Below are 16,145 nucleotides of genomic sequence, written 5' to 3' on the forward strand. Positions count from 1 at the left end.
TTATTCCGACGTACTAGAGCTTTGGGGCGGGATCCAACACATTTATTAAGGTGTCTTATAAGGGGATGTCCGTTGTGGATAAGAAGGTCGCCGACGTGTTGTTGGCAGTTTTTGGGAAGAATCATGTGAATCCCCACCTTTTGATGGGTGACAGGGAAGTCGCCAGAAATTACGTTTGTGAGTTGTTTTGCCTTGTATTTTTGCGTTTCTATTCATTCGCTTGGTTGTGCCGGTTTCACGACTAACTTGTTTACTTGTTTGCTGCAGTGGAGATGTCTGCTTCCGTGACAAGGCTTGAGGACTTGTTCAAGACTTTCTTGGCGGACAACGATGAGGAGGAAGCGGAGAAGGTTGACGGGAAATCGGAGGACCTCCTGAGAATAAGGATCAAGCGACGCCGTCACCCCGTGATACCGAGATGACGGATAAGAACTCTGACGGGGCACGCGTTTCTCCTATCCGTGAGGAGACGGTTGGCCCCGAGCACTCGACCTCCGCTCAGCAAGAGGATGACGATTTGAAGCTTATCCCCACCCCCAAAAGGCAGAGGGCATCCTCCAGCCCAGAAGGGGTTCTGACCGTTATGGAGCGGAACTTCGACGTCGGGACCTTCATAGATTCGCAGCTGCTTCCCGGCACAGAGGATCACTTCCTTGGCACCGAGCTTGCGGGACAGGCGAGGTGGATGTACCGTACCCTTCTCCGCGGTGCCGCAATTGCTCGGAAGGCTGAATTCGAGTTGTCGGGGATGCAGTCGCTGCGCAGGAAGCTCGAATCCGCTGTCAAGGCCAATAATGAATTCAAGACTCAAGTTGAAACCCTTCGGGAGCAACTGTCCGAGACGGGGAAAAAACTGGAGGCTGCTGAGGAGAGAGCCGCGTCTGCTGAGGAGAAGCTGAAGGCCTCCAATGACACCGTGTCCCGTTTAACCGAGCGGGAGATGACTCTGGAGAGCCAACTTAATGCCGCGCAAGGTCAGGTGGTGGCCTTGGAGAAAGAGCGTGACGTGGCCGTCTCGTCGGCTAAGGCCGCTCAAGCTGAGGTTGAGGAGCTTAAGAAGAAACATAAGGTGACTAGAGAGCAGGGGAAGAACGTGATCTTCATGACTGAGGAGGCCCTTAAGGCCCAGGTGAAGATCGTGGCTCCCGACTTCGATACGTCGGCAATTGGAGTTTTCAAGACAATCAAGGATGGCAAGATTGTTGACATGCCCAAGAAATAAGTTCTTGTACCTTATGCTTTTGTATGGATTTGTGGTTTTGTTGTAGAACTTTTTGAAGCTTACTTCGTTATACATTAAAAGTCGCTTGGTTGGCTTGTGATTATCGTCTTCTTTGCTTATCTGATAGCATTTTTGTTTTGTTTTATTACTGTTTTGTTGGTATGAGCTTTCTGCTCGTGTTTATTTACCGTTGTGTTGGTAATTCGGTAAAGCCAGGTCGTGGCCTTTTGCTTTCGTTGTAGCTGTTTGTTATGGCTTTAATTTAGGTGGCTCCCGGGGTGATCAGTCCCGGGGTGCCGTATCGTGGTTCCGTTTAATGTGTTGTGGAACTCGTTTCCGTGTGATGTGTAAGTAAGAGATAAAAAGGAACAATAGAGAGGTAATTTTTTAACAAGTAAACATTAATTGGCAATTAAACAAGTCTATTACCGTTGCGAGTATAAAGGTAAACGATTAAGCTCGTTAGATCGCCTAGCCGGCGTGCCTGAGCTATGAGTAAAACCTTCTCAGGTTACCTGTATTCCAAGTTCTCGGGACCTCCCTTCCATCAGGCTTTTCCAGTTTGTAGGTGCCCTTGCCAATCACTTCTTTGACTCTGTAGGGCCCTTCCTAGTTCGCCGCCAGTTTGCCTTCTCCCTGGGTCGGTAGCCCGATATCGTTGCGCCGTAGGACGAGGTCGTTTTTCTCAAATTCCCTCTTGAGCACTTTGGTGTTGTAGCGCAGGGCCATTCTTTGCTTTAGTGCCATTTCTGACAAATGGGCCACCTCCCTAGCCTCATCTGCCAGGTCTTTCTCTACCGCTTCCTCTACTCCCTTCAGAAGTAATCATGGGCTTGGCTCGCCGATCTCTACAGGTATCATTGCGTCCACTCTGTACGTCAGGCAGAAAGGAGTTTCCCCTGTGGATGATTGCTCGGTTGTTCGGTAGGACCAGAGGACCGAGGCGAGTTCGTCGGCCCATGCGCCTTTTTTGCTATCCAGCCGCTTCTTGAGGCCCAGCAAAATGACCTTGTTTGCGGCCTCAACATGACCATTTGTCAGGGGGTGCTCTACTGAGGAGAATTTCTGCTTTATGCCCAGGCCGGTGAGGAACTCCATGAATTTCTTGTCAGTGAATTGTGTCCCGTTGTCAGAGATGATGACTTCCGGGATGCCGAATCGAGTTATCACCTGTCTCCACATGAACTTTTGACAATTGGCTGAAGATATGCTTGCCAGTGGTTCAGCCTCTATCCATTTGGTGTAGTAGTCGATAGCGACTATGAGGTATTTGACTTGTCCCAGGCCGACCGGGAAAGGTCCCAGTAGGTCGACTCCCCAATGTGCGAAAGGTCGGAAGGACGTCAGTAGGCTTAGTTCGGACGCTGGCGCTTTGTGGAAGTTGGCGTTCTCTTGGCACTTGACACATTTCTTTACGAACTCTTTTGAGTCGACCATCATCGACGGCCAGTAATATCCAGCTCGGATGAGCTTTCTTGCTAGGGCTTTGCCCCCGATGTGGTGGCCGCAGCATCCCTCGTGGACTTCTCTGAGCATGTAGTCCGTTTGGTCGGGATGGAGGCATTTCATTAAGGGCTGGCTAAGTCCCTTTTTGAACAGTTGGTCTTGTATGATCGCATATCTGGCCACCTCCCTTCTTAATGCTTTAGCTTCCTTCTCGTCCTCAGGGAGTTTGCCGTTCTTTAGGAAATCAGTGATGGGTTCCATCCAGGAGGGGCCTATCTTTGTTAGGTGGAGGGCGACTGCTGGTTCCTTTGTCATTCCTTGAATAAGGGACCTGTTGCCAACTCCCGGTTTCATGCTCGCTAGCTTTGATAGGAGGTCTGCCTGTGTGTTCCTTTCCCTCGGAATGTGTTAGACCGCGACCTCCTCGAACTGCTTTGCTAGCTCTTTGACCTTTTCCAAGTACTTTTGTAATAGTGAGTCCCTGGCCTAGTAGCTTCCGTTCACCTGTGAGGTAACGACCTGCAAGTCACTGCATCCTTCCAGCCTCGTAGCTCTGACTTCTCGGGCTAGGATCAAGCCGCCCAGGAGGGCCTCTTATTCCGCTTGGTTGTTTGATACGGGAAACTCGAACTTGATTGATTGTTCGTATATGACCCCGGTAGGACTTTCCAAAATGATCCCGGCACCCCCGGACGTTTGGTTGGAGGCCCCGTCCACATGGAGCCTCCACCGTGTGCCCGCTTCCTCGGTTGGGTCCCCCGCTACTTCCACCAAGAAGTCTGCCATTGCTTGTGCCTTGATCGCATGTCGGGGCTCGTATCGCAAATCATACTGAGATAGCTCGATGGCCCAAGTCATCATTCTTCCCGCCAAGTCAGGTTTTTGGAGCACCTGGCGGATTTCTTGGTCCGTTCTTACGACTACCTGGTGACCCTGGAAGTACTGCCTTAGTTTTCGGGAGGAGGTTAGTAGTGCCAGAGCTAGCTTCTCTAATTTGCTGTATCTCAGTTCTGCTCCTTGCAGTGCTCTGCTCACGAAGTAGATTGTTTGTTGAGCCTTCCCTTCTTCCCGTACCAAAACTGCTGCCAGCGCTTCGTCCGTTATGGCCAGGTACAGGTAGAGCGGTTCTCCGACTTTGGGTTTCCCTAGCACGGGAGGAGTTGCGAGGATCTCTTTGAAATGTTTGAATGCTTCCTCACACGCCGGGGTCCATTCAAACGCTATCCCTTTTCTCATCAGGTTGAAGAAGGGCAGGGCTTTTGCTGCCGACGCCCCAAGGAAGCGAGATAGCGCGGTGAGCCTTCCTGCCAGTCTCTGAATGTCTCTGATGCAACCCAGGCTCCTCATTTGGAGTATCGCTTGGCATTTTTCAGGATTAGCTTCCACCCCCTTTGGGTTATCATAAATCCTAGGAACTTCCCGGCCTCCATGGCAAAGGCACATTTGAGGGGGTTGAGCCTCATGCCATGTCGTCGGAGGGCCGCGAACACATTTCCTAGGTCGCTTAGGAGGTCCTCAGGGCCAGTGGTCTTGGCTAGGATATCGTCCACGTAAACTTTCACCGTCCTGTCTATGAGGTCGCTGAATATCTTGTTCATTAGCCTTTGGTAAGTGGCCCCGGCGTTCTTCAGGCCGAATGGCATTACCTTGTAGCAATATATCCCCCTCGGCGTTATGAACGCTGTTTTCTCTTCATCAGGTCGGTGCATAGGTATCTGGTTATAGCCAGAGTAGGCGTCCATGAAACTTAGGTACTGATATCCCGCCGCTGCGTCGACGAGTGCATCAATGTTGGGCAGGGGGTAGCAGTCCTTGGGGCATGCTTTGTTGAGATCGGAGTAATCTATGCACATCCTCCATTTCCCATTGTGTTTTTTTACTAAAACTACGTTCGACAGCCATACCGAGTAGTCAAGTTCTCGAATAAATCCTGCTTCGAGGAGGCTAGCCGTCTGCCTGGCCACCTCCTCTGCTCGCTCTTGTGACATCTTCCTCCTTTTTTGGGCTACCGGTCTGGCCTCCGCCGTCACGGCCAAGTGGTGTGACATGAGCTGGGGGTCTATTCCCGGCATGTCGGTTGGCGTCCATGCAAATAGGTCTCCGTTGGTCCTGATCATTTCCATTAGGGGCCCCTTCAGCTCGTGTGGTAGGTTTCTGTTCACGAAGGTGAACTTCTCGTCCGTGTTGCCGACTCTAAACTTTTCCAAGCTCCCTTCTGGCTCGGGTCTGGGCTTGTCTTCGACTCTCGTGTCTAGGTCGGCTAGTAACACTCCTGCTGCTTCCTTGGACTTCTTCCTTAAGGAGAGACTGGCATTGTCGCAGGCAATTGCCATTTCCAGATCTCCTTTTATGGATCCCACGGACTCGTCGTCAGCCACGAACTTCATTATCAGCATCTTCGTGCTGATTACTGCCCCGAGATCGTTGATGGTCTTCCTCCCCAGGATGATGTTGTAGGCTGTGGAGTCGCACAGAACCACGAACTCGGCCATTGTCGAGCCTCATCCCTGCCCGTGTCCTACTGATATCGGAAAAGAGATTATGCCGTTTGGCTTAATGAAGTGGTCGCCTAACCCTACGACACCGTGCTGGTGGGTCTTCAGGTCGGCGTCCCGCAGTCCCAAAGTTTTGAACACATTGCGGAACATAATATTCGAGTCGGCGCCGGTGTCTATGAGGATGCGCTTGATGAGGCCGGTTCCTACTCTGGCCGTGATGACCATGGGGGGCTTTCCGCGACCTCGTCAAATCACTGGTCCTCTGGGCCGAACGAGATGGGTGGCGACCTCAACCTCTTGGGGTTTTGTGCAGATGACGAAGAGATCGCCAGGATTTTGGCATCTTTCTTGTGCGCCACTTCGACCTTGGGGGTGCGTCTCTCGCCGTCACAACGTTTACTATGGTGAGACCTTGTTCGTTGTCGTTCTGGTCGTGGCCTCATTTTACTGTGCGAGTTTTCTCTTCTGTCTCTCAACCGCGATCTCGTCTTCTTGGCTCCCTGATGAGATGGGAGAATTCAGCCAGCTTCCCGTCCCGGATCGCTTGTTCCAGCGCGTCCTTTAGGTCGAAGCAGTCCTACATCTTGTGTCCATAGCCTTTGTGATAGTCATAGTAAAGGCTTTTGTTTCCCCCTGTTCGGTCTATTAGAGGTCGGGGTTTCGACAGAATCCCCTTCTCGGCTATCTATTGGTAAACTTCTATGATGGGGACGGTGAGAGGGGTGTAATTGGTGAACTTCCCGACTCTGGGAAATGGCCTAGGTGTCTTGCTCGGACCGCCATCCCTGGCGTGTTCCTTCTGTCTTTCTCCGCTCCCGTGATGCCTGGTTTGATTGTAAGAGGGCTGCCGTTTGTTGGCAGCCACGACCTGGCTGACTTTCTCATCATTGATGTACTCCTTGGCTACACATTGGATCTCCTGCATTGTCCACACCGGCTTCGTGGTGAGGTGCTTTCTGAAGTCTTTGTTTAGGAGTCCGTTCGTCAGGCATAGGCTAGCAACAGAGTCAGTCAGCCCGTCGATCTCCAGGCACTCATCGTTGAACTGATCTAAATATTTCCTTATCGGTTCTCCGGACCTCTGCGTCACTCCGAGCAGATTGATTGGGTGCTTTGCCTTTGCTATTCTGGTAGTAAATTGGGCTAGGAAGGCGCGGCTAATATCCGAAAACTGGGCCACCGAGCCCTACGAGAGGCTATTAAACCACTGTATTGCAGGTCCCGCGAGGGTGACCGGGAAAGCGCGGCATCTTACCTCGTCCCCCACTCCCTCCAGGTTCATCCTGGCCTCGAAGGCCGTAAGGTGCTCCTGTGGGTCTTGGGTTCCGTCGTACCTCATGTCCATTGGCTTGTCAAAGTGTTTTGGTAGCCGGACTTCGAGGATGGAACGATGAAATGGGGTCGCGCCTATTATGACTAGTCCGCGCGTTCTCCTTGTTCTTCCTTCATCGTCTTCCCGTCGACCGTCTTCCCGGTCACGATCTGTGGTGCGTTTCCTCCCGCGCCTGGCATATATGATGGGGTCGCGGCGCCTCCTTGTGCGTCATTCTTCCCTGGCGCTCTCGGGCTCAGATCTTGGGCTAGTTGTGCGTCGGGAGTGGCTTCTCGGGGGGGGGAACGGGAGTAACTTGATTCGGGAGTTTGCTGGCGATGTTCCCGGTCTGCCAGCTGGCGCTCCAGGTCCTGCATCCTGTGACATAGTTCCTGCATTATTCTGGCGCTGTTGTCGCCAGTTCTCCCAAAGGGGCGTCTTTCTTGGGATCGTGTGGTTTGTCGAGGAGGGGATCTCGTGCGCTCCCGAGAGGATGCCGCGGAGGCTTCCCCTCTGTTCCCGGCTTCTCGCCCTGCTCCTCCTGGGCCCAGTACAACTTCCATTCAGAAGCTTGTCCCCACAGACGGCGCCAATGTTCGGTAGGTCGGGTACCGGACGGTTCGGGTTTGTATCCTGTTTGATGAAGGGGGTCTCGCTTGGTCGTAAGTCACCGGGCTGGAGTAGACGACGTCCCGGGTACTTTGCGTGAGGAGGGGGTTTCACCTGCAAAGACACTCCGATGCTCTAGTCAGTAAAGTGTGCAGGTGAAAAAGGGATGAATGGTATGTGACGTACCTTGGGGGAAGGGTGGGACCTTCCCCATATATACCGTGTCAGAGGTGGGCCCATCAAGGATAGGCCCACCTTCCTCAATGCTTCCTTCGCACAGCTGTAGCAAAGCTGTCAGGGGCGCGTGTCCGAATCGACGACTGAGCACGTCGCTCCTGACCGTTGGGGTTGGGTGGTGTTCGGGTCGGGGCCGGCCCGCAAATGGTTTGGGCCAGGCCGTAACACTTACCATTTTTCTTTTTTTTAAGTTTTACTGCAGAATAAGAATTTATCTTTATTATTATGTAAAAGTTAATACAAATTTTTTGTACATTAAATTTAAGTCACATTTGTTTTTCTAATGATGTCATCTCATTAATTTTGATTACTTGACAAAATTTAAAAATTAACCATTTAACTTTTATTCAAATATTTTTAAAAAATTAACACCATAACTTCTATAATTAATTGATTTATTACGTATTATTATTCAAATAAAGAAAATATAAAATATTCATTAAAGGTAGATTCAAAATTAAATTAAAAATTTTAGATCAAAGTGCTATAATTTTTGTGTTATTTGATAGAGAAGCAAAAAATTATTAAACTCAATTGTCTTAAATCTAATTTCATTCTAAAACAGTAACGACACTGAAGTACTATCTCAATCAAAAATTTTATACCAATTGTTACGGTGGGTAACCGGAGATTAATGGGCTGGATGGCGTTGGTTAGCCCAAACGGATGAAGGAGGTGGCTTTAGAGTGGATCTGTTATTCGGTGCTCTTCCGTCCGACTTGTACGTGCGAGAGAATGGGGGGTGGTACCTGCAAAGACACTCCGATGCCTAAGTTAGCAAGAGTGTGAGCAGGTTAGAGAGTATTGGAACTTAGCGATACCTGAATGGTGTCAGTGTATTTATAGTGGTGAACCAATAACCACCGCTGAAGTAGTGCCACCTTTTTAGGTGGATAACCGTTCCCATATCTTAGGGAGGTTAAGATATGGCTCTATGAAGTGGTTAGAGAGTTTCTAGGGGCAGTTACTCATTCGAATGAGTGTTATCTGCCAGCTAACCCTCGTATCCGACTTCTTTGGAGCAGGTCGTGTTCAGTACCGACTTCTTGGTATGAAGGCTGGTACTGGGTGAGGGCCAACCCTTTGGGTTGGGCTTCTTTGCTTGGATCCTGGGCCTTTATTATTGGGCCAGGGTATGAACAGTGCCCCTACTCGAGCCCAATCTCTTTTTAAGGTTTGGGTTCGAGTATTCTACTCGGGGTCGTAGACGATTTGTAAGAGGACCGACGTGATGGTTTGAAACCGACGTGACCTTTCGTGACCTTTTGGTTCTGACAGTTACGTCTAATCAAGCGTCGTGTCCGTTAGGGGTGTGCGTAGGGATTCAATAGCCTTGATAACGGTGCATCTCCATTAATGACTGCCCCTATTTTACCATTATGCCCCTAACGTTCTTATAAATACTTTCCCTCTCTTTCGTTGTTTCGTTTCTGCGATCTTTCAAATTTCCCTTGCATTCGTTCGTACTGCATTCTTGTGCTTTCGAAGGCTTTTGCTTCCAACCTTCATTTCCAGATAAAGGTTAGTTCTTTAATATGCTTTTGTAGATAAATTTGATTTGCAGACTTTGGTTTCACATCCCCCTTCCTTTAGAGACCGTGTTGGTGATTTTTCTTTTCCCCTTGTAGGTTTTGTCACCCCTTTTTTAGAAAAGAAGTGGCTTCTGTAGATGCTCTCTCTCACTGGGTCGATGTCACAGTTTTAGGGGAGGAACCCTCAGTCAATTCTGAGTTTATCACCCACCTTCGTACTCGCCACAGAATTTGTTCTTCTGAGGAGGACGAGCCGAAGTATGAGTTAGTGGCCCCGGGTCCAGAAGACCGGGTTTGCTTTGGGAGGGCTAATGAGGCTGCCTCCCATTTTTTCTTTATGTATGAGTGTATGATCACCCGTTTGGGTGTTTTTCTTCCCTTTTCAGACTTTGAGATGTCTGTTTTACGTCATTGCCGAGTCGCTCCTACCCAACTTCACCCCAACTCTTGGGGTTTTTTGAAAATTTATCAATTTATCAGCCAGGCATTAGAGTTCCCGATTTCTTTAAAGATTTTTTTCCATCTTTTTCATATGACAAAACCCTTTAGTGGGCTAAACAATAAACAACAGTGGGTATCGTTTCGAGCCATACAAGGTAGAAGGATTTTCACCCTTTTTGACGAATCCTTCCACGATTTCAAAAACTATTTTTTCAAAGTGCAAGCTGTAGAGGGCCACCACCCCTTTTTCCTGGATGACACTTCTTCCCCCCGCTTTCCTTTATACTGGTTGGAGGCCTCCCCTTGTGAAAAATATGGTCTTGACGACCTGGAGGAGGTGGAGGCGGCCATTGTGGGGTTCCTCCGAGAAGTTTGGGGGAGGTCTCCCTACTTGGACACAAAAAAGTTTCTCCAGGGGTCTCCAAGTTTTATCCAGGCACAAATAGGTAGTTTTTATTTGATTCTCCGACTTGTCTGATTAATTCTTCCGACTTGTCTAATCTATCAATTGTTGCTTTTTTCAGAGATGGCAAAAACAAATGCCCAGGAGTCTTACCAAAGGGTTCAGGAGGCCAAGGCGAGGTCTCGTGCCAGGTCTGGCGGCGCTAGGGCGGTCGTCTCTCCTCCTCCTCCTCCTCGGAATGTCGGGACTCCTTCCCAGCCTATTGTGATTTCCTCTTCTGCTTCCTCTCTGCCACCCCCCTCCGTCCGACCTACTCCTGAACCAGAGAAGAGGAAGCGTAAGACCTTAGAGTCTGGCGCTTCTGGTGAGGCGGACGCTCTTGCGTTCGTCCGAAAGAACATTTATCCCTATGCTCGTATGAGCATGGATGATGTTTCTGTTCGGCACTACCTCACTGCTGTGGTTGAGGAGAGTCTCAAGACGGCGGGAGTTTGTGGCAAACTCTTAGATATATTTGAGAAGACTCCTCTCAGCTCTTTAGAGACGACCTCGAGGGTCGAGGAGCTGGAAGGCAGGCTTCGCATATATCAGGAGCACGAGAGGGAGTTGGAGGGGAAAGTCGCCAAGCTGAAGGAGGAGAGGGACAGCCTCCGGGAGAAGGAGAAGAAGTTGCAAGCCCAATGCAACATGGAGGTGGATTTGAGGAAGGCAGCGCAAGCCAGCTACAACAGTTTATTTGCTGATCTTGTGTCTGTAAAGAATGACTTGCTGAATGCCCGGAAGGCCTATACCGAGTTGGAGGACTCTATTGCGGATGGTGCTGATGAGGCTTGGAGGGTTTTTAAGGAGCAGGTCGGAGTCATTGCTCCTGACTTGGACCTTTCTCCTTTGGACCCTGATAAGATTGTTATTGATGGTGCCATCGTGGATCCTCCTGTCCCCGTGGTGGAGTCTGAGTCTGATTTGAAGACTCGGGGACAGAGGATCATAGAGTCCCCTCCTCGTTCTAAGGAAGCTCCGAGTTCTTCTGCCGCTCCTCCGACTTTCTCTCCAACTCCTGGTCCTGGTGGTGGTCCTGGTGGTGGTGATCCTTCTACTCCTCTTGCAAAGAAGTAATTTATTGGTTATTGGGGGTCCGGCCTGTGGACCCCCCCCCCTTTTTAAACTCTTTATATTTATTTGTTGATGTTTGAACAATTTTCAGTCTTTTTAAGGCCGTAAACAAAACAATTTACTATACCCTTTTTTAATAAGGGTTTAATTTAGCTTTTTAAATAAATACCATTTTTTGGATAAGGGTTTTGAGTTACCTTATGCGCGCATGCTTTTCTATTCCTTTGATCTTTTCTGGAAAAAACCTATTCTTTGGGGCTTGCCTGCTTTTCTGAATCTTTTTGATCCTTAAGGCAGCCTTACAACTTTTTCTTAGTTTTTTCCTATCTCTTTTTTGTTATTCCTAGTACTCAATTTTGTTTTATTGAGTTTTTCGTGACTTAGGCTACTTTTGCGATTCATTTTAATTTTACTCGGTTTCGCATTCCGACTTATGAGTCGGACTGCTCCCGAGTTTATCATGATCGACTTCTATAGCCTCTTTACGCCGACTTGTACCTCGTCGTTTTATCCTGACGACCATCTAGGTCGGTTCATGAGATTTTCACGTTTTGTCGAGCTTAAATCGGCGCGTTTCGTAGAAAGAGAATAAAAAGGGAATTTAAAAGAGATATTTAAAATGAAAGAGATCTTTATTAATTGAGGAGGTACCTTATTGCTACTAAGGGCTTTTGATAATTTATTTTCCCTTAGCCCCTACTATGATGCCTCGTTAAAAACCCTTTTCAGAAAAAACCCTTTGATTTTGGGAAAAAATCATGAAATTGGGAAAAGAGTACATCAGGGAGTAGGGTTCGCTTTTAGCTGTAGTACCTTTTCATATTACAAGCATGCCATGATCTTGGTAACTCGTTGCCGTCGAAGTCGGTTACCCTATAATAGCCTTTTCCTAAGACCTCGTTGATCTTGTATGGTCCTTTCCACTTAGCAGCGAGCTTTCCTTCCCCCGATTTGTTGACTCCAATATCGTTTCTGATTAGGACCAAGTCATCTGGGGTGAAATTCCTTCGAATGACTTTTTTGTTGTATCTCGCGGTCATCCTTTGCTTCAACGCTGCTTCTCTTATCTGGGCTTCTTCTCGGATTTCGGGGAGTAAGTCGAGCTCCTCTTTGTGCCCCCGTATATTCCCGATCTCGTCGTGGAAAATCACTCTTGGGCTTTGCTCATTGACCTCTATTGGGATCATGGCTTCTACACCGTAAACTAGTCGGAAGGGTGTTTCTCCAGTGGCGGATTGGGGGGTTGTTCTGTAAGCCCATAGTACTTGTGGGAGCTCTTCAGCCCAAGCTCCTTTCGCATCTTGTAATCTTTTCTTCAGCCCCGCCAGTATGACTTTGTTGGCTGCTTCGGCTTGCCCATTGGTTTGTGGGTGTTCCACTGAGGTGAACTGGTGTTTGATGTTCATACTGGCTACTAGGCTTCTAAAAGTGGAGTCGGTGAACTGGGTTCCGTTATCTGTGGTAATGGAATAAGGTATCCCATACCTTGTGATTATATTTTTGTAGAGGAACCTCCGGCTTCTTTGTGCAGTGATGGTGGCCAGTGGTTCTGCTTCTATCCACTTTGTGAAATAATCTATTCCCACTATTAGGTATTTGACTTGTCCTGGCGCCTGGAAAAAAGGACCTAACAAATCCATTCCCCATTTTGCGAAGGGCCATGGGGAGGTGATACTAATGAGCTCCTCTGGGGGGGCCACGTGGAAATTTGCATGCATTTGACACGGTTGGCACTTTGTCACAAAGTCTGTGGCATCTTTCTGCAAGGTTGGCCAGTAGAATCCGGCTCGGATCACCTTTCTGGCTAATGATCTTACTCCGAGATGGTTCCCGCAGATTCCACTATGTACCTCCTCCAATACCTCGGTGGCTCTTGAGGTCGGTACACACTTTAACAATGGTGTTGATATCCCCCTTCTATAGAGAATATTTTTCACCAAGGTATAGTGTTGTGCTTCCCTTCGGATTTTCTGGGCCTCCTTTTCCTCCTTAGGGAGGATGTCGAATTTCAGGTATTCGACTAAGGGGTTCATCCATCCAAGGTTTAATCCGACCACTTCAAAGACTTCTTGTTTGTCTTCCATTTTTACCACTGAAGGTTCCTGGAGAGTCTCTTGAATCAGGCTTCTGTTATTTCCTCCTGACTTGGTACTTGCTAACTTGGATAGGGCGTCTGCTCTGCTGTTTAGATCCCGAGTTATGTGTTTCACCTCGGTTTCTGCAAAGCGCCCCAGGAGCTCCAAAGCTTTTTCCAAGTACCTCTTCATGTTTGGGTCCTTTGCCTGATATTCTCCACTTATTTGGGAGGTCACCACTTGGGAGTCGCTGTATATCATCACCTTCGTAGCACCGACTTCTTCTGCCAGCTTCAATCCTGCGATCAAGGCTTCATACTCTGCCTGATTATTTGAAGCTGGGAATTCAAACTTGAGGGAAACCTCTATCTGGGTTCCCCTTTCATCTACCAATATTATTCCTGCACCGCTTCCTGTTTTGTTGGAGGATCCATCTACATAGAGTTCCCATGTAGTTGGTTTATCCCCTTGATCTCCTGCATATTCTGCGATGAAGTCGGCGAGGCACTGGGCTTTAATCGCCGTCCGAGTTTCGTACTTCAAGTCGAACTCGGAGAGCTCTATTGCCCATTGAACCATTCTTCCTGCAACATCCGTCTTTTGGAGGATTTGCTTCATGGGTTGGTTCGTGCGGACTCTTATTGTGTGAGCTTGAAAGTAAGGCCGTAGCCTTCAAGAGGCTACCACTAAGGAGTAGGCAAATTTCTCTAATTTGTGATACCTTAGTTCAGAGCCCTGTAGAACTTTACTGATGAAATAGATGGGGTGTTGACCGTCCTCGTCTTCTCTTATCAAGGCTGCTGAGACAGCCTTGTCTGCCACGGATAGGTATAGGACGAGGTCTTTTCCGGCTACAGGTCGGGTCAAAATAGGAGGTTGGCTCAGAAACTTTTTGAACTCCTGGAACGCTTCCTCACATTCGGGAGTCCATTCAAACTGGTGTCCCTTTCTCAATAGGGAGAACAGCGGAAGGGATCTTAGTGCTGATCCTGCCAAAAATCTGGAGAGAGCTGCTAGCCGGCCATTCAGCTGTTGGACCTCTCTCAAATAAGTCGGGCTTTTCATTTCCAGGATAGCTCTACACTTGTCGGGATTGGCTTCGATCCCTCTTTGTGTTAGCATGAATCCTAGAAATTTTCCTGCCTCCACCGCGAAGGCGCACTTTGCAGGATTTAGTCTCATCCCGTGCAACCTTATGGTGTCAAAGACTCGTGAAAGGTCAGACAAGAGGTCGGCTTCTTTCTTGGTCTTTACCAACATGTCGTCGACGTACACTTCCATTAAGCTCCCTAGGTGAGGGGCAAACACCTTATTTATCAGCCTTTGATATGTGGCCCCTGCATTTTTCAATCCAAATGGCATGACCACGTAGCAAAAGTTAGCTCTGGGCGTGATGAATGATGTCTTTTCCTGGTCTGGTTCATACATCGGGATTTGGTTATACCCCGAGTAGGCGTCCATGAATGACAAGTATTGATACCCCGAGCTAGAGTCTACTAGGGTGTCAATGCTTGGTAGTGGATAAGGGTCCTTGGGACATGCCTTATTTAAGTCGGTATAGTCGACGCACATTCTCCATTTACCATTTTTTTTTTTGACTAGCACCACATTGGCTAGCCATGTTGGATATTTGACTTCTCTGATGAAACCGGCTTCTAGGAGCGCTTGTACTTGCTCCTCTACTATTAGAGCTCGCTCTGGGCCGAGTTTGCGTCTTCTTTGTTGTATAGGTCGGGATCCCGAGTAGACCGAGAGCTTGTGGGACATGAGCTCGGGATCTATCCCAGGCATGTCGGAGGCCTTCCAGGCGAAGAGATCGGAATTATCTCTTAGGAGCTTAGTCAACTCTTGTCTTAGGGTTTCCCCCAGGTTGGTTCCTATGTGAGTGTTTTTTCCTTCCTCTTCTCCGACCTGAATCTCCTCGGTTTTTCCTCCGGGTCGTGGTCGCAGTTCTTCTTTAATCCTTGCTCCACCGAGCTCTATTGTGTGAACTACTTTGCCTTTTCCTCTCAGGTTTAGGCTTTCATTGTAGCATTTCCTTGCCAACTTCTGGTCTCCCCTCACCGTTGCTATCCCCGCTGAGGTCGGGAATTTCATGCAGAGGTGGGGTGTCGATACCACCGCTCCGAGTCGATTAAGGGTAGCTCTGCCGATTAAAGCATTATAGGCCGACCCCACGTCGATGACTATGAAGTCTATACTCAGAGTCTTTGATTTTTCCCCCTTTCCAAAGGTGGTATGGAGGGGCAAAAATCCTAGTGGCTTTATTGGCGTGTCGCCTAATCCGTACAAGGTGTCGGGGTAGGCTCTTAACTCTTTCTCGTCTAACCCTAGTTTGTTGAAAGCGGGCTTAAAGAGGATGTTCGCTGAGCTTCCTTGGTCTACTAGTGTTCTGTGGAGATGGGCATTTGCCAGGATCATGGTAATTACCACTGGGTCGTCGTGCCCAGGAATTATTCCTCGCCCATCTTCCTTTGTGAATGAAATGGTCGGAAGGTCGGATGACCCCTTTCCGACCTGGTAAACTCTCTTGAGATGTCTTTTGCGAGAAGATTTTGTGAGTCCCCCTCCCGCAAACCCTCCTGAGATCATATGGATATGTCTCTCCGGAGTTTGTAGTGGTGGATCTCTTCTCTCCATATCATCTCGTTTTCTTTTTCCATGGCTGTCCGACCTTTCTATGAGATATCTGTCAAGCCGACCTTCTCTGGCCAGCTTTTCTATCACATTTTTAAGGTCGTAACAATCGTTTGTAGAGTGCCCATATATCTTATGGTACTCACAGTAATCACCGCGGCTCCCCCCTCTTTTATTTTTAATGGGCCTGGGAGGAGGCAGCCTTTCGGTATTGCAAATTTCTCTGTATACATCCACTACAGGAACTTTCAGTGGAGTGTAAGAGTGATATTTTCTTGGCCTATCGAGGCCGAGTTCTTCCTTCTTCTTAGCTTCCCTCTCCCTCTCTTTCGTTGAGGGAGGGTGACCAGGTCGCCAATTCGGGTCTCTTAGCCTAGCATTTTCTTCCATATTGATGTACCTTTCAGCTCTTTCCTGTACATCACTTAAAGAGGCGGGGTGTCTTTTTGATATGGACTGTGAGAAGGGACCCTCTCTAAGACCATTGACTAGCCCTATGATGACTGCTTCGGTAGGCAGGTCTTGAATCTCCAAACATGCTTTGTTGAACCTTTCCATATAGGCCCGTAAGGACTCCCCGACCTCCTGCTTTATTCCCAGGAGACTTGGTGCATGTTTTA

General features: G+C 48.6%; 1 protein-coding gene across 1 annotated transcript; it reads right to left on the reverse strand.

Annotated features, from left to right (window-relative positions):
* Nucleotides 1-4,011: 4,011 nt before the first annotated feature.
* On the reverse strand, nucleotides 4,012-5,160 carry LOC148570148 (uncharacterized). The gene is made up of 2 exons (XM_088506871.1): nucleotides 4,573-5,160; nucleotides 4,012-4,479 (listed from the first exon to the last, which is right to left on the reverse strand). The coding sequence occupies exons 1-2, from the start codon at nucleotides 5,158-5,160 to the stop codon at nucleotides 4,012-4,014; spliced, it is 1,056 nt and encodes a 351-aa protein (XP_088362997.1).
* Nucleotides 5,161-16,145: the final 10,985 nt, after the last annotated feature.

The sequence above is a fragment of the Arachis ipaensis genome, chromosome B3, assembly GCF_059453495.1.
Source record: "Arachis ipaensis isolate K30076 ecotype BB chromosome B3, ASM5945349v1, whole genome shotgun sequence".
Classification (NCBI taxonomy): Eukaryota; Viridiplantae; Streptophyta; class Magnoliopsida; order Fabales; family Fabaceae; genus Arachis; species Arachis ipaensis.